Source organism: Passer domesticus, chromosome 1 (assembly GCF_036417665.1).
Source record: "Passer domesticus isolate bPasDom1 chromosome 1, bPasDom1.hap1, whole genome shotgun sequence".
NCBI lineage: Eukaryota > Metazoa > Chordata > Aves > Passeriformes > Passeridae > Passer > Passer domesticus.
The window spans coordinates 138,784,974-138,811,330 of NC_087474.1; the positions used below are offsets into that span (position 1 = coordinate 138,784,974).

General features: G+C 41.4%; 1 protein-coding gene and 1 long non-coding RNA gene across 2 annotated transcripts in view; one reads left to right on the forward strand and one right to left on the reverse strand.

The window, feature by feature from the left end:
• The window catches only part of SDC2 (syndecan 2), a 60,166-nt gene that overhangs the window by 25,259 nt on the left and 8,550 nt on the right, over nucleotides 1–26,357 (forward strand). Inside the window, exon 2 of the mRNA XM_064392356.1 lies at nucleotides 22,635–22,746. Within this exon, the coding sequence (XP_064248426.1) occupies nucleotides 22,635–22,746 (112 nt within the window). The remainder of the gene's footprint in view (nucleotides 1–22,634; nucleotides 22,747–26,357) is intronic.
• LOC135282522 (uncharacterized) lies at nucleotides 22,743–24,651 on the reverse strand. The gene is made up of 3 exons (XR_010348653.1): nucleotides 24,125–24,651; nucleotides 23,748–23,839; nucleotides 22,743–23,024 (listed from the first exon to the last, which is right to left on the reverse strand). It is a non-coding gene; the product is annotated as an uncharacterized LOC135282522 (long non-coding RNA).

Sequence of the window (26,357 nt, forward strand, 5' to 3'; positions counted from 1 at the left end):
TTTATAGCCATATTGTCAGCCCTGAGTTCAGCACAAACTCAAAACACAGTCCCATACTAACCACTGTGAGGAAAACACATTCTATCCAGCCAAAACCAGCACAGAGGGTTTCATTACAGGTGCTGAAGAGGGGACATCTCTCAGTCAATAGTTCCAACAAAATGAAGGTGTTGGTTTTTTTTTCCCGTTGCCAGAAGCAGCCTTAAGACTTTGCTGTTTAAGAAAGTTACCCCAAATAACTAAATCTAAATTTATGTGTAGTACTTACACTGGATCAATTTTGCAAATAATGCTCATTCCTTCCTTATGTAAGAGACATTTGATTTAATGTTGCTGGTTCAAGGCAATATCAGAAAGACACAAACAAGCATAACTTGCCTGTGTATTTTAAAACAGTAGAAACATTTAGGTGATGTCTTGGTTTGCACAGGAAAAATTTTAGGCCCAGATAACAGAGTTCATTGAGCAAGTTTAAACTTGGAATGTGTTTTCTGCCTATAAAGGACAGAACATGGAGCAAGCAGCTTGCTTACGACTTTTGGATACCTGGGACTGTTACTGCAGCAACCACACTTCATGGGAAAATCAATGAAATTTACAAGTATAGCAAGTTTTCTAAATTTCTAAATAAAGATTTTTTAAAATTCCTCTGTTCCTTCCCCCGTGCCTCAGCCTGTGCTGTGATCCTCAGGCTGTTGTGAGGAGTTTGTGTATTGTTTTTTGTTCATCACAAGAGGTACTTGTATTGAAAAGAAATTAAAAGCCCCTGTGGGAATGGCTGTTCTGTAGGAAGCTGTCCAGGCTTCCTAATTGTATATGCAGTAAAGCTGATGTGATACTTGCACAAAAGTTAATTGCTCATATGTTTAATTTAATCACAGAATTCAAGCCTATCAAGGAATTAAAATCTGGGACTTGTCCTTTTCTGGTGATAGCTGGTCTTTGTGAATGGGGTTTTGAATGTGTTTCCTTTGTGTGTATACAGGTTTTTGGTTTTGTTTTTTTGGGGTTTTTTTTTGTTTGTTTGTTGGTTTTTTTTTTATATGCAATTGTCCTTTTATCCCCTTTGGAATTACTGCAATAAAACAAAATACCTATTTTTTAATAGAAATGAATGAGGTATGCTATACAGTCTTTTTTGTTTTTTTCTGACTGCCTGGACAAATTAAATCCTACATACCATGGTGCAGTGTGTTAGTAGACAGCCTGATTTATGGTTGAAGAAAAATACCATTGCTAGTGTTTCTGAGAGCCTGGGAAGGAAGGAAATAGGTAGCCTTTCTGGTTGGTCTTTAGTGGAGTGCTCTGAAATGCTTGGATTTCAGTCAAGAGAACAAAAGCCCTCTTGTTGGTTTGTGCGGTTTTGGGGTGTGCCTACGCCCTAAAAATGTCGTAGTAGGATTTATTTTGGAAGCCTTATTTGGAGCTTTCATCACCACCTTGATGAGGAAGGGAGAGCTACTATCGACTCCCCTGTCTGGCCAGTTTCTGGCTTAATCCAGCCAAGACAGAAACATCAGTAACAGTCTGGGCAAATTCTGCCTGGACCTGTCTTTCTGGCCTTGAAGAAAGTACGAGATGTTCACTGAGATTTTTTGCTGATATAAGTATGGCTGATGATCTGTACAATGGGAAACTCTGGAAGTAGAAGATCTGCCTGTGTTTTAATACAGGCTTCACTGTGCTGTCTTCAGCTGCTCATTTTATATAAGATCCTGTTCGGGATTGCAGCCTTCAAATCTTTCCTAACATATTTTTCATTATGGCAAAGGGGAGCAGGATTGTTCCTTCTGCAAGAAGCTGCAGCCTGCACTCCCACAGCCTCTGACATGGATGTGTTGGATGCAACAGGGGATGAAGAGACCTTAATGATCTCTAGAAAAGCTCCATTGGGAGAGCTCAGATGTGTCCCTTCACTGGTGCAGGAGCTATTGCAGATTTTCAGGGCTCTCCTGCAGAATCTCACAGAAGCAAGGATAACCAGTTTAAGCAAATTGAAGTTGTCGGGTGGAGGGCGAAGATTTGGTTTCTTGGTTTTCTAGTTGTTAAAGAAATTGTCTAATAGATTTGTGTTACAAAGACATTAGTGTTCTTTTCACTTCCTGAAGCAATAGGTTATTTAAATTAGCTTTGAAGGTTTAGAATTTCAGTTAAAAGAACCACCACAATGGGGGAGAAAAATTTCTAAGCGTAGGTCTTGTATCCTGTGTAATCATCTTGAACACAGGGCATGCAGAAGTTTAGGTGGATTGCTGCTGCTGCTGTGAGGAGCAGGTGGGGATTTGGCTCTCCAAAGCTTGGCTTACAGTGCTGGGGTCCTGCCACTGAACATTGATAAGCTGAACTTTGTTTATGTTGCAAAGCTGAGCATTCCAGAAGTGTTTCAGACATCTGCACAGCTTCATTCAGGTCTTTTGTCTTGTATTCCATAGTCCAGTCCCCAGTTCAGAGAGAGCCTCCTCCTTCTGCCTGCTAATCCAGCCCTCCCAGCATGTGTCACAGAAGACAAATAATCTTAACCTTCTTGTGACACTTGAGATAGCTTCTGCCACTGGGAGGTTTGCATGGTCTAGTCCTGGAAGGTGTGATGGGACCTGCGGGAGGCACTTGTCCAGGAACTGGGAACAGGGCAGTGTGCCTGAGGCATCTCAAGCTGTGCTAGGTGCCTGTGTTTAGGAAGCTCAACAGGACTCCCTTGGCCGCAGCTACAAGATTTCCAGTGATTAAAATAGGATTTTGCACACAGAGCTCAATACAAATACCTGCCTAAAAGTAGGTGTCTCTGAAGCTGAATGCCCCACTTCAGGCCTGGCCCTGTGGGCAATTTGGGCTCTCTAGGAATGGATTTTAAATTCTCTTGTTTGTGCTTTTTCTTTTTTCCTTTTTCCCTATTGCTGATGAACAGCAATGGTACTTCAGCTTGGGGCCAGGAAGCACACCAGTATCCTGTGATTGCCTCTCAGACATTTGTTGGGAAGTTGCTTTTGTGTAATTGTCTTGTTTTGTTCTTGCCTTGTTTGTTCCCACAGCCTTCTATTACATTAGGACAGTTTGTCCCTTTTGGAAGCTTTTCTAAACCACTGTAAGGTAATTTCATCTGTGCTGACCAGGACACCATTGTTTGTAAATGCATTATATGCAGGTATCCTTAGGGGGTTTTCGTACTGTGTGGGCATTTATCAATAGCCTGGGTCTAATGTGAAGAAGGTGGCACAGGAGTAGGAACTGGAGTGCTGTCTTACACTGAGGGGGTAAGTTCTTATTGTCTGTGGATAGAATAGCTGTGCATAATTACAAAAAACTTCAAGCACTTTTTAACACAATCACAATTCCCTTTTAGATGTTGGCTTTAGGTCAACTTTTCTGCTATTCTGTAACTGATAGGTGTACAAGGCTCTTTAACATAGAACTGTGAATTTTAAACTGGTTTGACTGGTTTCTGTCCCATGGCATGATAGATAAAGGATGTTTAATTTTAAGCCTTAGTAGATTATACTTCATTCTCATTGTGCATGAGACAGTACAGTAAAATACACAGTCTGCAGGTTTTACAAACCATTGCATTCTTCTGGGATAGCACAAATCTGAATAGTCGTGTGTCTTGAGGATTTCAATGACTGTATCACAATGCAGCTACTCCTTCGGTTTCCTTTCCTTGAAGTGGCACATGAAAAATCTTGTTTCTAAAGCATTATTTTCAGTGTGCATTCTCCTCTACACGCTGGATGGCATTTAGAAGGGATCTGTGTTACTATTGATTTCATGACTGTACAGGGTAAAATTAAGAACTGGAGAGTTATAGTTCTCCAAGTGTGGAACAACATAATTTTCATATCTGTCAACAAGTGACTATAAGAAGCAGAGGGAAAGGTAAAAAGTTTACCTGGAAGAATTTTTTGGCATGTTATGCCTTGCTAATTATCCAGCAGAATCGGTTTTCTATACAGCCAAGTCTGCACATTTAATTTCATGACAGTGACATCCAGGTGCTTATATAGCTGGAATAGCTGCTGTTGTACATGGCCAGAGAAATACAGCTGCTTCTAGCTGAAAGAGCTCTGCAGTCAGGAATTATGCTGTGGTTGCTGTTTTCCCCCTTCCTTATAAACTGTCCAGAGAAATGAGTACTTGCTGTTCCAGCCCTGGGACAAGTCACCTACTTGGTTGGGTTATACTGTGTCATTGCAAATGAACAGAGGTCACTTATTGAAACCATCAGTTGCACAAGTATGTGTCTGGAGCCCCGAGTCATAGGGTTTGGGTTTTTCTTCAGCACATCTCATGGCAGCTCTGAGATACTGAGGTTTTTTCAGAGTCTTGTAAATGTGCTGCTGTCACAGCAATTGTTCCCTTGGAAGATGCAGATAATCTGCTGGTTTTGTAATGTGCCTCTCTACCATTATTCCAAAACTCACTCAGACCTACTGGAACCTGCTGTCATACATGCTATTTCAGTCAGTTTGATTCCCTTGCTTACCATGTGTTGGAAAGACTGTTCAACTGTTAGCTGAGGAGTCTGAATTAAAACATAAAATCAGGACTGTGAGCACCCTGCTGGAGTATGCCTCTCTCCATTGATGTGTAAAAGAACCTTTTGGTCTTAAATATAGCTGCTCTGCATAGAGGTAAAATCAGGTGCTTAAAATACCGAGTGACTTTGTCTCTCTGCCTCCTCAGTCTCATCTGAGAATGCCAAAGCTCTGAACTGGATAAACCATCGTGAGGCCAGTGGATTCAAAATTTCAAGTGAACTCTATCTGTAGTGAATAAACCTAATTGTACATAGATATTGAGAGGGAAAGGCATGTGTATGTGACTCTTCAAGGACTTGCTTTGATCCTTTGTCTCCCTGTGCCAAGCAGAGGGACACAGTGAGTAGGAGTAGATGCAGATAACATTGGAAAAATACATTAGGTTTCATCCAAGGCTTATGTTATGTTTCAGGCTGTGGAACTTTCTGTGAGGCTGGTTGAAACCCCCATCCCATGTAGGAGACACCACTGAGGTTTGGTGGCTGCAGGCAGCAGCAGAGCTGAGTGAGGAGCAGTGCCCATCTTCTGAGCTCCTGGTCCAGCCCAGCATGCTGGACACTTGCTATACTCTCAGAATTTATTAATTAATAAGTTCATGGGGCAGGGGGTGCTTTTAAAGTAGCTGTCAGCTGAGACATGTGAATTCAACCACTGATACCCCTGTTAGGAAGAACTGTTTCACTTTTGCCACATTAATTGAATGGTGCAACCTAGTGTGTTTGTGGGACAACCTGCATGACCTCTTCAGTAAAAGCAAGGGTCTCTGTCACATGAAGCCTGGCATTGGGGCAGTCGTGAAGGTGTCACCTTTTTGGTATCAAAGGGGTGAACAGGTGGTGATGTTAGTCATGCTTTATGTACCTTGTCAGAGAGAGCTGCAACAACCTGTGCACAGTAGAATTAAGGAACGTGGAAAGGCTGAGCATTAATCCACTCTGGAAGCCATCTCCTGCGTAAGAGGGATGGCCTGGGCCTGCTCACATCCAGCTGAGGCAGCAGTGTAATCCGGGTGTGACCCTGTCACAAGGTACACTGAGCCTCTGGGAACTACCTGTCTTTAGCTCTGGCCTCACTCCAGCCTGGGTCAGAGTGCCCATGTCTCCTTCTTGGTCTTCCTCTGCTTAAATGGAAGCACCTTCAGTTTTCTTGAGCAGGGACATCAGCTGCTGATCTGCATAGCTTTTCTGCATAGTGTCTGCTTCCTAGAGCAAGGGACACTTACATGATAAGCAAAATGTGTCAACACAGATTGCATTGTTAAAAGAAGTAAGCCTTTGAATCCCCAGCATGACAGTCTTAATCCCACAGTCATTACAATATCAAGCAACAAGTCTGAGAAAGATGTTGAGTTTGATGCTGTTGCTTGGGATGGCTTCCCAAGCTGGAAGCAGCCAGGCTCCATTGGTGTCATGGGACCACAGCTGCATCCTGTGCTCTCGCTGAGCACCTCTCTTCTGAGGTGCTGAGGTTTCAGAGAGTAGGAGGATGAGGGCTCTGATGGGTTACTCTGTTTCGTTTTGGCAAGTCCTCAGGGTATTTATTGCAATGGTGCATTCAGAGGGGAAGTAAAATGCCAAATAGCTGCCATAACTGGATGTTTCACGGTACTTTCTGTGCTTTGCTTTGAAAATACAAGCCTGAGACTTGATGTGTGCCAGGATCACTGTGAATGCAGACTGAATCTGTGTTTAATTCCTCTTTAGTGTTGGGGTATAAATAAGAAGTATGTGCCCTGGAAATTTTTCCATCTACTTGCAGAGAAGCAGTAATGGAAGCTCAGCATTGAGACTGATTGATTACTCACAGATTATAGAGCAGAAATTGCAGACAGTTTTACTGTTTAAACACTGCTTGGTATTAAACCACTTTTATAGCAGATTGGAAATGCAGATGTCCATTTAATCTGTTTGGCTCCTTCAGTGCTGCATAATGTCATGAATGACAGCCTTCTCCAGCAAAATGGAACCTTCAGCTGCGTGATTCAGTAGGAGAGGCTTGAAAGTCAGGGAGAAGCTCGCTCCTTTTAGTGACTCTTTCACTGACATGAACTTTAATTTATAGATGATACGGCTGATTATAAACTGATAATGGGATATCCCAAGATATATAGGATACTATATGTCTTGTTTATACATCAATAGTGGATATTAAGTTAGTTTCCTAAAATATTGTAAGATAGAGCAATGAGGTGAGATATTCTAAATTATACCTTTATTTAAATCTCATATATTGATTTTAAAAGGGAACATACAAAAAAATTCAGTACTGTTGCTCCCTCTATATGTGATCTGTATGTACTGAGGTTTTGTGGTTGGATCTTTAAGTGCCACTTTTATCCTTTTTTCAGGAAGTGCCAAAGGACTGCTTTTGGCTGTTCCCAACCCAAGTGCTTTCAATTTTTTTTTATCTCTGAAATGTGGCACAGAGAGTAATGAATACAGAGAGGGGAACAACACAGCCCTCTCCTATCCTCTCAAAATGGGGTTTCAAAAAAGCCAGTCCCAGTGGCTGGCCAGTGCCTTGCTGGGCTTGCGTTGGAGCTGCCACAAAGCGACTGGGGACAGATTAGTGTCCAGTGGGCACGTGCCTGAAGATAGCTTGCTGGAAATCTCTCCACAGCTTTCTGATGACAAAACAATTTTTTTTTTCTCTCTGAATGCAAATGTTGTGCCACTTAAAACTGGCCCTGCTGGGAGAGTAATGAAGAAAATGCTGCTGAAATTTTGTGTAAGAGCAGGCTGCAGCTTGCCCAAAGGGACGGCTTTGGCTCCCGGTGCCGTTTGCTGCCTGCCTGGATCCGGTGGCTGCTGAGATGGTGCGTGTGAGGAGCAGAAGTGTTACTGTGGTGTGGCCCGTAGCTGCTGTGGGCAGGGGTCAGGTGGGATGGACCTTTTCCTCTCCTTTCTGCCTCGTGGCCTGCCATAGAAAAGGGAGGGACCTCCAAAGCAGATTTTGATAATATTAGACCTGCAGAGCATGGCTTGGTCTTTCTTTTTGAAATTGTAAACCACCTCACGAAGGACGTGGTGTTTGGGGAGAAAATAAAGAGCAAGTCCTGCCTTTCTGGGAGGCATTGAGGCTTCTGACACAGAGCTCATTCCAGAAAGTGAGACCTGAGGCATTGTCCCACCACTTTGCACTGTGTTTTATGTCACTTTTTTGGTGATGTTCTTCATAACCATTCATTTTCCCTCCTTCAAACTAACTTAAAAAGAATGAAATGGAGGCTTGTTAAGCCTTTCAGTTGCACACATCTGAGCTGTAAGCCAGTGGTAATCGGCTCTCCCAGCCCATTAGAGGCTTCCCAGGGGATTGCTGCGTGGGCCTGTGTGTGTGCACATGTAATTAGTGGGGGAAGGACAGTCCCTGTCAGGAGCTGGGCTGGGCCATTGCTCTCCAGTGGGGCCCGTGCTCTGTCAGGCTGTGAGGTGAGCAGTTTCAGCACAGCAAACTCAGGAGGTGTCAGCATATCTTGATAAGACAATTTTTTCTGCATGTGAAGTGTGGCTATGTATTTCGCTGGACAAGTATTATTACTTTATGTGGGATGTGTCCAGTACAGACTCATGTTTCTTAAATTAAATGGGTTGATGACTCTCCTTTATCAAATAATAATAGCTATTCTGTTCCTCTGCCTAGGGTCCTTGTTTATCATATCATTATGAAGTTGAATGAAGTGACATGACTTTAATTTTCAGCAGAAATGATCTTCACATTCTCAGTTCTCAAATGATGCTTGGTCATCATCTGTCCTTCTTCAGTTGTTGTCCCTGAGAAAGACATAAGAGAGTTTTTCTCATCTTTTCTGTCTTGTCAAAGCAAATAATCAGATGCTGCCTTCCATGATGTGACTTGTGGCAATTGCCTCCTTATGTTCTTCCTCAGCTTGCCATAAAAAGCTGCTTCCATTTGTGTTGTTTGAAGAACTGTATTTATCGATAACTTCTTGATCTAATTTGCTCATGTATGTTTATAAGGAAATCTGATTTACACACTTCTTGCCCTACCCTTTGAGGAGAGGTTTGTTCTTGATCATTCCTGTATGTTTTATACTAAAATAACATTACATGAGCATTCTGTACTTCTAGCTGTATAGATGCTTCTGTTTAAAGGTTGTTTCATGTTGCATTGCTGTAATTTGAAATGCAGTTCTTGACCTCTGTTTTCTTAGATGTACATATGCAAGTTTGTACTAGTAATGTTACAAAACTATTCTGCATTTCTTGGAGTGGTCTGAATGTCTTGCTGTATGGTCTCCCTAAGCAGAGTTTTTACACCTTCCCTCTTTGTCCTTGGATTTTTTTTTAAGCTCATAGGATCCAGGGAGGTGAGCAGGTTTGTGCAAGGTCAGGTCTGTTAAGCAGCTGACATCCATAACACTTAGACTGATGAAACCCCTTTTATTTTCTTCCATTTCTAAGTGCTGAGTGACCCTTTTCCTGCAGCAAGCAGAAACAGGAACTAAGAAGCTTTCTAATGCCATCAGCGTAGCTACCTTTTTTATTGCTTGCAGAGAAAAATGTGTGATTTGAATTAAAGTTTTGTTATTAATCGTGGGATACCCTTGCAAAGTGCAATTGCTTTAGATGTATCTGCAATGAAAACTGAAGGGAATTTGTCCATTTGATTGACAGCTATATGGAGCAGATTATGTGCTGTATTCTTGAAGCAGAACTAAGGTGCAGATAATTGGAATACATCTGCACTTTATCTACAATAACACAAGATTGACAGGTTACTTATTCATTTTGTCTGCTATTTTTGCCAACCTTTAACCATGTTAAGTAGCAGAAAGATGTCAGTGCTGAATTACTTGCTTCCATAGGACATTGGTTAAAAGCTGTTTTTATGGTACTTGCAAGCATTACAGAATTCATAACTTATAACACATCCATTCTTTCCATTCTCTCCACAAGGTACAGGTTTAACAAGGAAACAGGAAAGTTGATCTAATACCCAGAAATAAAAAAAAACACTAGCAAAGATTTCGTGGATTAAAGTTTAAATCTCTTTCTTTTACCCTTCTCCCTGGGCAGCTTCCACTTTGTATCTTGGTCCTCAGCTGAGAGTCTAGTCATCAAGTGTGATACAGAAATTGGTATCACATCTAAATCTTCTCTGTGCCTGTCAGGTTAGTAGATTTTATGATGTGCCCTTGGATTAAAACAAGTTAGGTCCTAGTAGTTGTGATGACACCAAGGGATAGTACGAGTTGCTGGGCACAGAAGCTTTCAAGATACAAAGCTTCAGAGTAAAAGTACAAGCAAGAGCTGCTCCCTCAAACAGCATCGCCTCATAAATACTTTTGTCGGTAGAAAACTAGAAGCAGCATAGATTTGACTGCTCGACTGTGGCTGTTCATAAGTTACATCCAAGGAAGACTGCTGTGCTAGCACTGGCCTTCTCTGTTGATACCTCCGGGCATGAGCCTGCAGAAGACCATGAGATTGCTTTTTGATGTATGCCGATATGTATCAGGTTGATATTTGCTTTTCCTACCATGCCAAAGAATTCTGATCCTCAGGCTGGAGACCTTTATCTGATAAGGGATTTAAGAATTGAGCAGAGTGCTCAGGGTTTGAGTTCCAAGTATGAGAAATTTACCTCTCTTTATTGTTCTCTTCCTCAGCCCCCCAGCCAGGTGATGTATTTACTTACTGAGTAAGTAAATACACTTGCCAGGTTCTGTTTCTCCACTGTATACATATATATACAAGGAAGGCAAAAGAAAGTGTGCAAGTTAGAGAGCATGGTCCCACAACCACATGGATTCAGTCTTTTTTGTCTGCTGTGCATTCACATTGCCCCCTTTAGGATGTGGCTCAGGTGCATGGAAGAATTCCTGGCAGCAGGCCAGTGATCTGTAGGGTATTAGAAGCATAACAGGCAAGTGGAGGAAAAAAATAAATAAAAAGAGAATTTGACAGACCTCACTCTGGTTTCTGCTTAGTTGCTCCCTGTTTTGTGTTGTATTGTAAGCTGTGCTTTAGCAATCGTACAGACAAAGCCTAACAAAGAGACTTGCTTGCTGGCAGAAAGTTGCTTAAAATAACTTACTGAGGATAAAGAGGCTGCCCAGGTCAATAATGCTGTGAAATCCTCAATGTGTAACAGCTCCCGGAGGTTTTGTAGGCATATAGATTTTTAAAAGCTGTAGACTGTTGATAAGGCAGTAAAGATTGTAGAGTGGTGCTAACCTTGTATTGATGGTGCTGGGACAGATATACGAAGATTTGAGATTTGGCTATAGAAATACAGATATCTTTGTTCCCTCCAGCAGAACTCTTGATTTAAAGTATGAATGCTAGAAAGAAAGATAGAATTCTTCTTTGTTAGAAGATACTTAATACCATTACAGAGTCTTTGTTGTATTTTACTCTTCAGTCAGATCTTTGACTGTTAAAAATGCTGTCAAACAACTTACTTGGCTTGTTTTCCATTGAATCAAGGGAACTAGATTTGTCAAATACAGTAAAAATTTATCCTTACCTTCATTACAAATGTATTAATTCTTTTGGTCCTCATTTTATATATAGCATTATTTTTAAAACACCAGCTGAAGGTAATCAATATAAAGCTTATTTCAGTTCCATTAAAAGTAGTTGCTCATGAGAACTGGGAGAGATTTTTATCAATAAAACTTCAATTAAATCAACATCTTTCTTAACCATGCTTTAAACCAAAACAGTTATGTGCTCTTTGAAAATGGTCCCTTATGTAATTCCAGTTGAAACTTTAGTTTTGAGAAATTCCTATATCTTCAGAATTTTTAAATCCATGTTCTGCCATGTGCACAACTCATAGGGAGGCAGTAGCACAAGGGAAGAAAAAGAGGAAGGGGGAGCCTGTGTTGGAAATCTGGTGTCAGCCCTTCCCCTGCTTGTGGAGTAACCCTTTTATTTCAGTGTACCTTTTATAGCTCAGTTTCAGCCTGATGCTCCCAATGTCCATATACATTAGTGAGTTTTTTTAAGAGCAGACACGTTTGCTGGTTCTTCTCAGGAATAAGAATGCTTGTTCATTGTTACAGTGTGGAAGTGCAGTGTGGAGGCTCCCAGCAGACTGCCTCACCGAGGCTCTGCCTTGGTTTGTCTTGCTGTGCAGTTGATATGGGCAACCGTGTGGGGAGACATTCCTAACTATACAGTTAAAGTTCTCTTTCAGTGGTTCTGCTCAGTGTATCCATCTAGTTTCTAACACAGCTCTGGGCTGTGTATGTCTTCAGAAGAAATTGTCCCCATGGTTCCCTTGTCCAGTCTGATGCTGCACTGCAAGCCCCAGAGAGCCGGCAGGAAAGTCAAAGACAGAGGGAGGGTAGGAGAGACAGTCAATCCTTCCTTCTTGCCTCAGCCCCAGCTGGCTAGGAGTCTGTCTGGCATTGCTGGCAGGATGCTGTGTTCCCCCCAGCACAACCTGTCTGCCGTCTGTGGCTGGGGAGCCAGGGGGGTTTGTGCCGGTGCTGTGCCGGTTCCTTCTCCCTGCTGGTGGAAGGAGGGGAGTCGTGCCTGAAGGGCACCATACCAGACAGAAGACTGCTTCTGAAACAGCGTACCTTGTACAAGCCACCCCATCTCTGATTTCACTCAACTGCTTTTATAGTGGAAGTTATTAGAATGATGTTTTATCCTGTGTGAAGTAAACGCATTTCTTATCTTTGTAGGCATCAAAGAGGATATGAAAAACAAGCCTTTGTAGCAAAAATTCAGTTAAGTAAGATGGGATCAGAGTTCTGAATCCAACAATTTAATCTTGGAAACCAGTGAGATGAGTTGACACCTGGAAATAGCAATAAAATCATCTTTGTTGTCTTTCTGTTTGGGGATCTGGAATACAAAGAGGTATCTCACATGAACGTACCCGGTGTCTCAATGCTGTGTTTGCTGTTGGTGTCTGAGAAGTCTATACCAGTGGAAGGAGTAGCAGTGATACCATTTTTCCATCTGCCAGCAGAGACTGTGGCCTAATTTAACCAAGTTTTGAATTTACCAATGCTTTTGACTTAGGACAAGCTAATCCTCTACCTCTGTGCTTCCAGCCTCCACCAAACAAGATGGAAGTAGTTACCTGAATAAATAAAGTGATTGTTTTCCTGGACTGGAGAAAGAAGACAGCATATCGAGCATGGTCTGGCTAATGCAAAATTCACATTGATCTGCAGTTCAGTTTGCATTTTGCATCATTATACAGTACCACTTTCGAGCAGATTATCTTCTCTGCTAGCACCCGAAGTAATACAAAGATGATGATTTGGATGGTTTTTGTATATTTGTTTGTAGAGTGATTAATTGTTTGTGTTGAGTGCCCAGTCTCCATATTCTGTTGCAGTGAAACTGAGAGACCTGGTACAAAGGCATTCCATTTAAGCATACACAGAGTTTATTTTGAGCTTTAGTTTCCTTAACTAAGAATCTGGAGAGCCTGGGATATAAAAGTGCTACCACCAGCATTCCTCTCTGTTCTGGAGAATCCAGGATTTCTCTTAAGTTAGTGGAGTTAACCTTCTGAAATAGGTTGCATGTGTTTGTGGGAGGAAGTTCCTGCAGCTAATTGCTACAACTGCACACAATTTTAGAAACATCAAGCAGATTGTAGATCTACCAGCAGTCATTTTTCTGCTTGTGGGCAGCTTTGGTGGGATGTGACCAGGAGTGCTGATGGCTGCAGGTGACAAACAGGAGTGTGCACTGAGGTATTCGCAGACCTTGTTGTTCACTGAGTAGGGCCCTGTTGAATAACAGATTATGCATTACAGAACTGAAAATGCTTACTCCTTGAACTGTGAAGTCTGATTCCTCCTCATCTCTGACAAATTTCAGTTGCTGTACAAGACATTTGCTAGCAGTATTTAATTAATGTAACCATAATAATATAGTTGTTTTATATATAACTTTCCTATTTATGCAGAAGGAATGAGACAGTTTATTGCTAGTTCTTGCTACCAATGGCAGAGAGATCTTAATTTAAGTGATTACATGTTAGTTGACTCTCAGCTCCTCACGTGGGGTTATTTTGCTGAAATCAGTGGACTGGAAAGGAATCAATATGGGGCTTCCGAAACCTGGTGGAGGTTTGCAGTGCTCCCACTACGATTGATTACAGCTGCTTTTGTAGGGCTTTAAAAAGAACAATCTGTATTAAAAACATTATTCTTTGGTATGAACTAGAACAATTCCAAATAGGTTTCCATGGGGTCTGCCCTGCAATTTGACCACTTCAAGGGATTGCAGTAATCACCAGTGGGCCAGGGCAGTGAGGCAGAGGAAAGGCTATTAGGTGGGGAGTTATTGGCATGCATGCCAAAGAGGTTACCCTGGCAGCTTCAATCATTCATCCACACTCTCAAGAGGAGGGAGGAAAATGTAAGTGTTAGTTCTTCTGATTGATTAGCAAAAAGGATCAGTAAAGCATGAAAGGAGAGAGGAGGTGTGTGTGGAAGAGCCAGTGTGCATTAGACTTGAAAGCACTGACTGGGGCAGGTACTTGCAGTTACGACCTCTACTCCAAAAGCTACCTGCTTCTGCTGTTACTGTCAGACTTGTGACTGGTGATTCAAAGACAGGCTGACCTCTGCATTCAGCATTTTCAAAGCAGTGCATTTAGCTTTTCAGTCTTAGCCGTGCCTTAAATTTAACCTGCCTGCACATGGGCTGATGTGTCCTTAAAAAACTGATTAGCATTTTGAGCTGTGACAACAATTTGCATGGTGATTTTGATTCTATTTTTAGGGAAACCAGTGGATGCTTCTTGGAAAATGTGCAGGAAATTGCTGTGCTAATTGAGATTAATCAATCTGTGATGCACACTGCTGGCTTCTGATGCTGTTTTGCCTGTATATTGCCCTTTAATATTTCAATCTGGAGTAGCACTTTGGAAGCTGATCCAGCTGTAGCCCCTTTAAAATAGTTTCCCTGTTGCATTGTGCCTACATCAGAGGCAGAGTTGAAGAATAAACTGTTCTTTGCACCGATTGATGGCTTGGCATGAAAGCTTGGAAGGGCTTTGAATCTTGTAATTTGGGGATACCCAGAGAAACTTGGATACTAAGCTGCTTCTTCTACATGGAAAATGGAGTTCACGTGTACTCTAATTGACTGTTAAGCAGTCTTAAGGTTTTCAAGGTGAAGGAGACAACTGCAGCATTCATTTCTGGATTTCACATACAAGAAAAGACCATATGGTGTGGAGTTAGAGAACATCAAGCTGGGGGGTCAAAGAACCAGCACAGAAGTACTGTTTGACTCAGACATCAGACTCTGACTGTTGACATCAGATTTGGCGGGCCCCTCTGTAATTTCTAAGTAACCATTTTGAAGTTGGAGTAAGTTTTATGTGGTCATGGAATTAGGAAGGTTTCTTGGTCGTAACCTGTGCAGAGGTTGTAATCTGTGCAGAGCTGCTCTTCAGTGTACTATAGTGGTGGCAAAGATCCACAGAGGTAAAGGTTGGTTTTTGAAGAAAGTTTTTATAACTGAATGAAGATACTGGTAGTTTTCTCAGGGTAGATGGTGAATATATCTTTGGAGTGGTGTAACTATGGTCTCGTTCAGCTAGCAGTCCTTTAACACTGCTCATAAGCTTGAGCCTAATTTAATAGCCTAGGCAGTAGGGCAACTGATGTGTAGACCATGGAGGAAGTTTGATCTGTCCTTCATCACAGATGATGCTGTTGGTACTCGAGTAAGGACAGAAAGCTCCACCTTGTCTTGCTGCTATTCGTGCCCATCTCCTTCCTCCATCTTCATACAGCAACCTCTGTCCCACCAGGGGCAAGACTATTTCTGGGTGAGGATTAAAGTTTGGTCTCATTGTGCATCTAGCAGATAAATCACACACAGCTGGAAATCAGACACTGTGAAAGTAAATGGAAAGAGAGGCTTTTCCCATTGGAATTTATCACAAACAGTCCAGAACTTCAGAGGACATTTATCTTTCTCCTTAAGATAGGACAGATTTTAGCTCCAAATATGTAAGCAGGCCAAAGACCCACTGCACAGATTGGTGAGTCTTTATAATGGGAAGAAAAACATGTAAGGTTAAACAAGATTTCCTGTTGCCATTTTAAGTTCTGTTGCCACACTGTGTACCATACGGCATGTAATTGCACATTAGGGAATATTTCTAAAGGCACAGATGACTGTTAGAAAACAGGCACATGAGTTTCTGTGCCTTTGTGAAGAGTGTGAACTCAAACCTATCAACTGCAGCACTGTAATTTCTTCAGTGTATGGCCTTAAGTGAACAGTAGCTGACGTGGTGGTGGCTTGTTGGTGTCTCCTTGGATGTGGTGTGGTTTTTTTTCAGTGCGAGCCATGACATAGACTGCTGAAATTCCTGACACCAGTAAGAGTTTTTTATTAATGCCATCCCTGTCAAACACGCCTCTGTTTTGGTAATTAGTCTGGCGTAACAGATTGTGTGCATCCTAAAAGCCAGCATATTTAGACTCTTGGCTCTGACATGAGGCAATCTCTGTAAATCAGCTCTTCTGGTAGACTTCTGCATTGTTGCACACTAGCAGTAGTAGAAGCAGTTTGCAGTACTTGTGTTTATTTTGGGCTTTCTGCCTTTCCTCAACAGCCATGAACGGTCAAACCTTTTCTTTATCTGTCGTGAGAGAATGGAGGCCTAAGGCTGTAGTTTTGTGCAGGATCAGGAAGTTACATATGAGGTACAAGGAGCGTGAATAATCTTTCTGGCAGGTGCTCCAGCCGTAGTAGTGGCTCTGCTGTGCACCACACAGGATGGCAGTGCCACTGTGGGCACCAACACCAGTGCTAGAGGAGAACACTGCACCAGCAGGGACACCCTACAAACCCAGTGTGCTCTTCCACTCCTACCTGGGGAAGAACAGCAAATGTCCTCTAAGATTTTAAAAATACCTGTGGAAATGAGCTCTCCAGAATGAGTCAGGGCAGTCAAGCCTTGTTATTTAATAGGCCAAAGGCAGCAATGGAGGAGAGGGTGGCTTTTGCAAATCCAGGCAGTTCCCATTGCAAGGTTTCACACAGGGCGTGCAGATAGGCACAAGGATTGCCAAGGATTTAAAGACATTTTGAGGTAAAATTGGGAGATGGTAACTGTTGGGGGAAATGAGCAATACAGATACTGTCTTTTTTATAAAATCCTTGCTTTCAAACTTGTAAAATTCAGTCTGGGGCCTGTCGTTATGGAAAGAATATTTTGGCTGTGATTACCCAGACTGAGGTGCAGGTCAGCTCTCCTGCAGCCAGTACCTGCTCCACTAATACCAGCATTGTGCAAGCAGGATGGTTCCTCCAAGGAAGAAAGTTGGGAGTCCTAAGAGTATTGTGCTTAAAGAATGTCACCAATTATTAGTATCTTACTTCCCAGAAAATCCTGCAACTGTACGTCCCACCAGCACTTCCACTGAAGGCTCCACTGTGGTTGGCACAGTGCACCTGAGGTGGGGTTTGCTGGGAAGACTTTGTCCTGTGAGTCCTTAAAAGTGGGCAGTGTCACCTTGGAAGGAAACAATGGGGATTACTTCTCTCCTTTTCTGCTGTGGCCAGCCATATCAGTGAAAGGCAAGGCAGGCATCTGTATGAATACAATTAGTGGTAAACGTACCTTGTAACACAAAATCCTCCATCAAAATTACATCTGTGTAGCTGGATACATGTGGGCAGCATAGGAAATTGCAGACTGAAGGAGCCAGGAGAGGCTCATCTCTGAGAACCAGTAACACAATGAGAAGTGGAAGTGGATGCTCTTCTGGTTGGCATGTTTCTCTGGAAGAACGTGGTGTTTTGAGGTGAAAATCCGATTTTGAAGTTTTGTGCTTCTTTTTCTTTCTTTTTTTTTGGGGGGGGGTCTGGTGGGGGTTTTTTGTGAGTTATTTTTTTGTTTGTTTGGGTTTTGTTTTTGTTTTTTTTGTTTAAAGTCATGCCTCTCATTCCTGGACAAGGTTAACAAAAACTCTTAATGGGACAGTTTCACCTTTCCTAGTGTGAGAAGGAAAGCAAAGAATGGGCAAGCAGTGATAGGAATACACCTGCCAGCTTCAAGGTCAGCAGTGCTGAGATCCTGTTGCGTGGCAGATGACAGTTCCTTTTGCAGGAAGCCTAGAGGGAAATACAGCTTCTTCACACACCTGCCTTTTCTCCAGCCTTCAGTGGGAACCTCTGCAATGTGTCTCAGGCTTTGGATGAATGCATTCATGTAGTTAGCTTTCACACGTGTAGTGTACAGCACTCTAGTGAACTCAGGCTCACCAGCTGAGCATGCTTTTATATAGGCATATATGAAACTGCACTGTGTGTTAATACAAGAGAAAATCTGTTTTCTTTTTCTTACATGGAAGAACTTTGCCTAATCAACAGCTGTAATGCTTGCAATTTTTCAGAGACTTCTGGCTTAGATATTTGTAATACAACATCACTCTTAAAATATTAGTCTCTGGTTCTCTGCATACTAAATGGCTTACATCTAAAAGAATCCCATCTGGGGAAAGAGGGAGGCAAAGAATCATTAGTAACCCAGCTGCAAACCTCAAATTCTCTGCCCCATGCATATATCCAAAGAAAGAGAACAAAAATTTGAGTTAATCTGTAAATAATAAAGTGTTTCCTTCCACGTGTCAGCTACTCATTGCTCCAGTGTCTGAGTTTCAACAGCTGTGACAGCCATGGTAGACATTACTCCTTCATTGCTGCTCACACCAGCTTCCTTGGCTTCATCCACATGGCATAAAAGTGTTTAATGTCTTACTCCTAAACCACCCCCATGGAATGGGAGGACTGGCGGTAACAGCAGCACTGGAAAAGGGAATGGCTATGACAAGGCACTTTGTATTTTTTCAAACAAAATATACTATCCATTCCCAAACCTCCCATTGTCTGATGATTGTTTTCAATTTTTTGTCATTGTAGTTTTGATGGATGATTTATATCTTTTATGAGATGATGAGACAGGACAGGAAAAAGAGGTTTTTTTTGCTTTGTTTCCACTCTCAGTGTCAAAATGAGAGGTTTGGGTGATTTTTTTGGGTTTTTTTTGGTTTTTGTTTTTGGTTTTTTTTTTAATATGTCCTCGATGATCCCAGTTTATTAAATTAAAAATTACTGTAAATCTAAAATACAGTAAAATAAAGACATTGAGATTTCAAATTCAACATATTAATGGTTTGGAAATATCTTTCATCTAATACTAGATGGGTGCTAATCTACACTACTTCCATGAGATTTAGATTTATGCCAATGTAGCCAATAACCAGGCAGGAATCAGTGATCATTGGAATGTAGCATGTGAAGTATTTAGGTCACAGGATTTTGCAGCATTATATTCTTGGAATAAAAATGTAAGTGGGGTAACAAAGATAGACGAGAATGCAATCTCTGTCAAAAGGTAACGAGCAGTTTTGTGGCTTCAGGGCCAGATTAAAGGGCTGATAGCAGAGACATCCTTGCCTGGTGTTCCCGCCGTTTTAATAGGTCTGAAAATAAGGCTGTTACATAAAAGTGACATGAGTACTCTCATTTCAATTGTTAGCCACAGGAAATAGTCACTGAAATATTTGGTCTTTGTAATAGTTTTATGGAACTATAATTTGCTAACTTTTTAAAATTTTCCTCCTAAATATATTGAAATGCTGGTACAGACCTTTCTGTGTCCAAGCCTACTGACAACAGATTTGTTTTTCCAACTTGTCTTTTGTGAACATCCTGGAAATAGTCCATGGACCCCCATGGATTCCCAGCTGACAAATGAGAAAGTGAGAAAACATTTCTAGAGCAAATACTAAATCAAGTTTATTTTAACATAGCTTAATGTAGAATTGTAAAGCATGGCTTCAGTGCTTGGTACTGACTTAAACCATAACATATTATTTTATTTTCACTATTTTCTCTCATTTTTCTATGCTTAATCTTCACAGAATTATTTTAATGGCTGTGGGGGTTTTTGTTAACTGTTGGGCTTTTCTTTTTATTCTGAGCCTTAAGGCAGTTTTTATTCAAAGTGGCCTAAGGCATCTGTGTGTTTCTGAGCAACTGGGATAAAAGGTGCAGGCTGTGGGTGTAGAGGGGGGTGCTTCTACCCCGAGTGTACTGGCCAGCTTGCAAAGACAGAGCAGTGAATGCATTTATCTGTGCAGATGCTTGTAGATTTTTAAGCTGGAATATGCTTCCTTTGCCTTTGATTTGAGAGTATGCATGTGTACTGCCCGAGTTCCACCAGACAAGAATAATTTGTACTGAAACAGGCTGAACTGAGACAAGGGGCTTTGGTCAGAGACGCTGCAAAGCATCTTCCTCAAGTGGAGCTTGATGGCTGATCTGAATGCATTTGCAATTCACTGTACCATGTATTTCTCCCAGTAGTAAATATTGTGCTGGTTCTAGAAGACTGTGGGCCATAGTTTGCTCATTCTGATGGAGTTGTGCCATCCACAGTACTAGATATTAAATAATGTTTCACATTGTATTCTTTGCATCCTCAGAATAAAATACAACAGATACTCAAATTCCTGCTGAAAGCTGCCCAGGCTTCTTTTCCATTTCTGTTCCCTCTGTTCGGCTGGTTTAAATCCTGAGAACATCTTGACATAGTGAGAAAAGAAAGCTTTTGGTAGCCAAAGAGACATAATTCATTGAAAGAAAGGGAGCGAATATGATGGTGGGGAGCCTGGCTGACCAGGCACTTGCAGCTTGGGCTGGGTTGGGTTAGCTGCTCATCTGTCTTACAGAAACTGAGTTGTTAGAAGAACTGTCACAAGTCATTTCGGTCTTTTCTGGGTTCTCTGAGGCTGGGAAGAGTAAGAAAGCAGGGTGGTTGTTTTGAGTGGGGAAGGAGAAGTGGGTGTTTGTTTTTTGAATCCTCCTGATATAGCTTGCTTCTGGTACAGTCAGAAGTTGGAAATGGTCTAGGGAATAAATTTATTGTTAAGTTCATATTTTTACTGAACACTAAAAATTCTGGGCATGGTTGTGTGATGCTTCTGTTTTCATGAAGACTACCTTTTGCAAACTCAAGCTGTTTCTCACCTCTTATCAAAAGCAGCTTCCTTTGTTGGGAAATTCCTGCATGTAGATACTATTTTTTTTCCCCAGCTTAGCATTGGGTAATATTCACTGCCTCTGATACCTTTTGAATATCATATGCCTTTTCTATACTCACAGCCAACCACCTGCATGTGCTTTTAGAAAAAGTTTTGTTTTTTCCTGCTTAATATTGAGGAGTGGTCTGTTTTGTACCACGATTGTGTCTGAAAGCAAAATAGGGTGAAGTGGCTTGGTCCATTGTGGCAGCTGGATCAAGAGCAGGATATTTGTCCTGTGACAGGGAGTTGTTTTCCTATACGGAAGCAGTCTCAGCTGTGTCTTAATTACAATACCACCTATACACCTACTAAGGTACTTCATGACTTCCCTTGGAGACATCTTTTAAAGGAATTAAATTTGTTTAATTTTGTAAAGAAATTGTTTGACAGTGACCAGAAATCATCTTGAATTTCTGCTTTGGACTGCAGCCAGTTCCAGGCAGACCATGTGAACTAACAGAAGCAGAATCAGAGCAGGTCTTTGTAAGCTTATCTTAATAAGGGCACTTTTTTCTCCCCTATATATCCCCCATGTATGAGTGGTCATAGGAGGAGTAGACTTTGACCAAGAATCATGTGGGTTTTCTTTTCCTTTGTAGAGGCAAACTGCAGGAGTAATGCTGTTTTAGTTTAGAGCTGTTCAGAGAAGTGATAGGTATCCCCCATGCAAAGATCTTTTACTCTGAAACACACTAATAATCAGGATGGCCATTCTGCTTTTCATAAAGAATATTTTTTATTGTAGATCAGACTGAAGAGCTGTTTTGCCGTGAAGAAGCTTTAAACAGGAATCTGTTGCCATAAAAAAATTGTAAAAAAAACCCCATTAATGTTTTCAACAATAATTTTAGATGTCTGGGGAAGACCTCTGGGGAAGAAGTTACCTTGTAAAGCCAGATATGAGTCTTTGCATACAGGAGGTACCCCAGTCACAGTTTGGTACTCCTTTAGGAAAAGTTACAGTAAATGTTGGGTGGAATAAAAGGGACAGTCAGTGCCATGCAGTAATAAGTAAATGGGAAAACTTTGGGACTCACGAGGAGCAGAATTGAGTGCTTATATGAGATACTGAATATTAGTATAGCATTTTATTATTTTGGGTTTTTTTACTTGAAGTTCCATTTATAACTGTCTTATTTTCTTCAAAATTCATGACAAATAGGCATTGACAGAAGTGCTGGTTAAAGTAATAGGAGTAATTGTGGCAGGTACCTCTCAGCCATCCAAAATATCTGGCTCTCCCAAGAAAGTTTATTCTCTGTTAAGAAAGCACAAGCTGAGGTGGAGGAACACAGTTCTTATTCTTTCTAAGCCTGAATTTTCAATTTAAAAGGTGTCTGATACCTTGTTATATTTTGAGCTAATTTTAACAGAATCTCTTTTTAGTGGGGAAATACCTGTGGATGTAGAAATATGGTGATAGCCACAAGAAACCTGATTTTTACCCTGTTGAAGATGCAGTTAAATTTTAGGAGAGATGTGTTCATTTAGGTATTGGAGCATGATGCTGTTTGATCTGGTTGGAAATGTCATAATCTTTAATCAGTAGCACTGTCTTAGAAACATTTGTAGTCATTCATTCTAACTACTACTAGAGAGTTTAGTGAGGTTTGGGTTGATTAAACTCTGAGATAGTTTTTGATACATGCTGTTGTTCCTTCTTGTTTGAGATCAAATTGACAGACTTCATGTGGCAGCCTATAGATTTGTATATTTGAGATCCTGAAAGAGGGCTTTAGTCCTGGGATCTGCTTCTTGTTATAGAAGCTCTGCAGAGTATATTTGCAAATCCTGTTTATTCATTCATGCATTTAATGAGATGAAGTGTGGTTTTCATTGTGCAGCCTTGGATTTTTTTTTTTTTTTTTTTGCACTGCTGTAATTTTCACATATTTCTTTAACAACTTAGATGAATGCGTGGCATAAACTGAAAGTACAAACTTCAGTGTGCCACCATCAACTTAAAAAATAGAACTGAAGATGAAAAGATTGCTGTGATGGAGAACTGGTATCTTTTTAACCATTCCCTCTTATCTGTTTTCCAGAGAGCAGATTTGACCTCTGATAAAGATTTATACCTTGACAACAGCTCTGTTGAAGAAGCATCAGGCGTCTATCCAATTGATGATGATGATTATTCTTCTGGGTCAGGTTCAGGTGAGACAACATGTCACAAATTGATTTTGAAAAGTGTAAGAAGTAATGCAATTATTTGAGGGAAATCTGTGCAGTTTTGCTTTATAAGCTGGAGGTGATACTTCCAGTGAATATTGTGAGTGCTTTGCTATCTACAAAAAGCACTGGGCACCCCTGTGGGCCGGGTTTTAAGTATTAACTTTCTGCTCTTTTCTCTTACTCCTGAGTTGCATCGTTAAACTGCAACATTTTCTCTCTGCTGGCTCTCTCCATTCCCTCTGACTTCTGTGTAGATCTCCCTGGAGTTTAGAAATAAGGATTAGAGAAGGCTTAGTTCTCCCATGACATTATACTAATTTAGCACTCTGTAAGAAAACATAGCAGCAGTGTTCTTGTTTTCTCTTATATGCAGTCAGGTTCACATAAACATGGTGTCCATTCCTCTTTTGTTGTTGTTCTTTTGCACTTAGAAAGCTAGATACTGCCAAAAATGTGAGTTTTCTCTGAGGAAATTGCATCCATATAATGAATAAAGAAATTCTTAAATACAACATCCTGAGTTCTCAGACTTAAACACTCATTAGAGACATGCAGCTAGCTCAAACTTTTTCCAAAAAAGTGTCAGTGAAACTGCCTTAATAATTTGTCTTAAAAGTCTCTTTGAGGAGTATCTTCTAGACTTGCTTGGAGACTCCAAATGTTAAAAGCTAAATGCAGGATTTTATGGTAGTTCTGGAAAAGACATTTCCTTATTGTTGTATTTGCTGAGCTGTTGTGGAAATCCCATTTATTTTCCCAGTGTGTTGCCTACATGTTTGTTATTGTACTTTTTTTTTTTTTTTTACTATGTCTTGATGCTTATATATCATTTGTGTACTTTCAAAGGATGAGCCCTTCTTCTGGTGCCTTGCCTGTGTTACCTGTAAGGAACACGTGAAATTTTTCAGATGGATTTTTGTTTTTCTTTTCTGCAGACATCTGACTGTGTTGCTAGGCAAATCCAGGCCCATCATCATTCATACCTGAATGATGTCCTGTGTTTTGGGAGTCCTCTTTTGGGACATTTGACATCCCAGGGTGATCAGAGGCTTAATTGGACCTCCTTGATGTAGACCTGTTGGAGGAGAAATTTAATATTTCATTTGAAAAAAATATATTAGTGAATCGGTGATTTCCTTCAGTTCCCAGGACTGTCTAAGGGCTATTCTGATCTCCACAAAAATGTGCTTTCAGTCAGCATCCCATTCTGTCATGTCTTCAGATACTGATGACTTTGTAAGCTTCAGAAAAGGAAATAGGTAGACAATAAATAGTTATATGAGGAATGATCTAGTGTAGTTTTTTCCCATCCCTCTGTGGTGTCTGGCTGTTTCTAATATGGAAGATTCAAAATTCAGACCTGCTTTTGAAGTGAAAAAGACTACACAAGATCTGGCTTCAGATCTTATTAACCCAGGATTCCACAAAGGAAGTGTGGGATTCTGCTCCTGGGGAGGAATAATCCCAAGTACCAGCACAGGCTGGGGGTTGATCCAGCTCTGCAGAGAAGGACCAGGGTGTTTTGGTGGGTGACAAGCTGACCCATGAGCCAGCAGTGCCCCCGTGGCCAGGAGTGCCAGTGGTATCCTGGGGTGCATCAGGAAAAGTGTGGCCAGCAGGACAAGGGAGGTGGTCCTGCCTCTCTGGCCCTAGTGAAGCCACATCTGAGAGCTGTGTCCAGTTCTGGGCTCCTCAGCACAAGAAAGACAAGGAGCTGCTGGAGAGGGTCAGCAGAGGTGATGGGTGATGGGGGTCTGGAGCATCTGAGGAGAGACTGGGGGGGCTGCCTGAGAAGGAATTTCATCATCTATAGGTTGATGAGATCCCTTCTCATACCTCAAAGGCAGGTGCCAAGATGACAGTGCCAGGGTCTGTTCAGTGCTGCCCAGTGACAGGACAAGGAGCAGTGGCCATAAACTGGAACACCTCAACAGGAGGAAGAACTTCTTGATACTGAGGGAAGCAGAGCACTGGCACAGGCTGCCCAGAGAGGTTGTAGAGTGTCCCTCCCTGGAGATTCAAATCCCGCATGGACACATTCCTTTGTAGTTTGCTATAGGTTACCCTGCCTTGGCAGAGGGGTTGGACTGGATGATCTCCTGAGATCCTTTCCAAGGCTAACAGTTCTGTGATTCTGTGGTAAAACTGAATCCAAAAAGACAGAAACTACCTGTAGACTTCACCAACAGTAACACCTTGTTTTCCTTCTTTCTTTTCCTGTGCTCAGCTTTGAGCCATGGGTGGAAGTTGGAGTGCACTTCGGCTGTCTCTGACAGTCTCCATTTCTTTCCTACAAGAAAACAGGGAACGTGTCCTTGTAGACTGGGACAAGCTGGATGCCCCTGCAAAGAGCTCATGTGACATGATCTAATATTTTTGAACCAAGCAAAAAGTCTTTAGTTCAGGGAAGCAAAGTCGGATCCTTTCCACCCTACTCCACCTATACTTACTGCTTTCTGTTTTCTGTAGAAAGTGTCCTGCAGATGTACCATTGATCCATGTTTCTCATTTTATGTTCAGTCTCTCTTTTACTTGATACTCAGTGATGTAATGTAATGTTTCTAGCAGGAAGAGCCTTCCCACTCAAGAGTGGTTTTCTTGCTATGTAGCAAGCATAGTCCAAGCAAACAGATCCAAGATGACAACATTGCTGACTCCTTTCTTTGCAGTGAAAATTGTTAGCTGCCACCAGGCCTATGGAGATAAACAGGAATTGTCAGCACCACCATTAATGCCCTTGCAGGTCTTCAAACAGCATTAACATGGACAAATGTCACTGTAGGCATGACACATTTCAAACTAGAAATTGGCTGAGGGCTTTTTGTAAGTAGTAGCAAAGGTGATGGTGTTCTGGTTTTTTCTTTTCTTTCCCTTCCATAGCATTTTTTTTGGTGTACATTCAACTACTGTTGTGCATTTGCCCAAGTGTTGAATCTGAATCCATGGGTCAACAATTTCCAGAGAAACCGTGCATGCCTTCTGATTGTCCTGTATCAACAGTAGACTATCCATAGTGATTTAATTAGTCTATTGTTTCCTTCTTGTAGGCTGCATTTCTGAGGAGATGCTTCAGTCTATCATCACTCTTTTTTGCATCGGTGTTTTATGTAACATAATAATGAAAAGTAGAAATAGTTTTCCAGCCGATACACAACTTGAAATGCTTTTGTAACTATTGCTACTTTTTTCATCTGGCATAAAAGATTTTAATAGAGCCTTGGTCTTGGAGAGAAATGAAAGTAGCTGCTAAGCAGCATGACTACCCATTACATGAAGGAAAGGTATCACCTGTGTCAAATTTATCTACACGTTCTTTGAAAAATTTTCTGTCTTGTTCTTGTGTCTTCTCTAAAATTACTCATGGTAATACATATCAGAAAATCAAGCAAGCTTTTCCTTCCCCTTCTTCTCTTCCCCAACAATACTTGTCAATAGCAGCTTGAGTTGAGAACATTGGCTCTGGGTGATCTGTGTGTATTCTGACATTGTGACTGGGGACTGTTCTGGGAGAAAGGTTGTGGTGGTGTGGGAGCTTTTTCGAGAAACACAAGAGCAAATCTGCTTTGGCTCTTGACCAAGAGGGAAGCTGATGC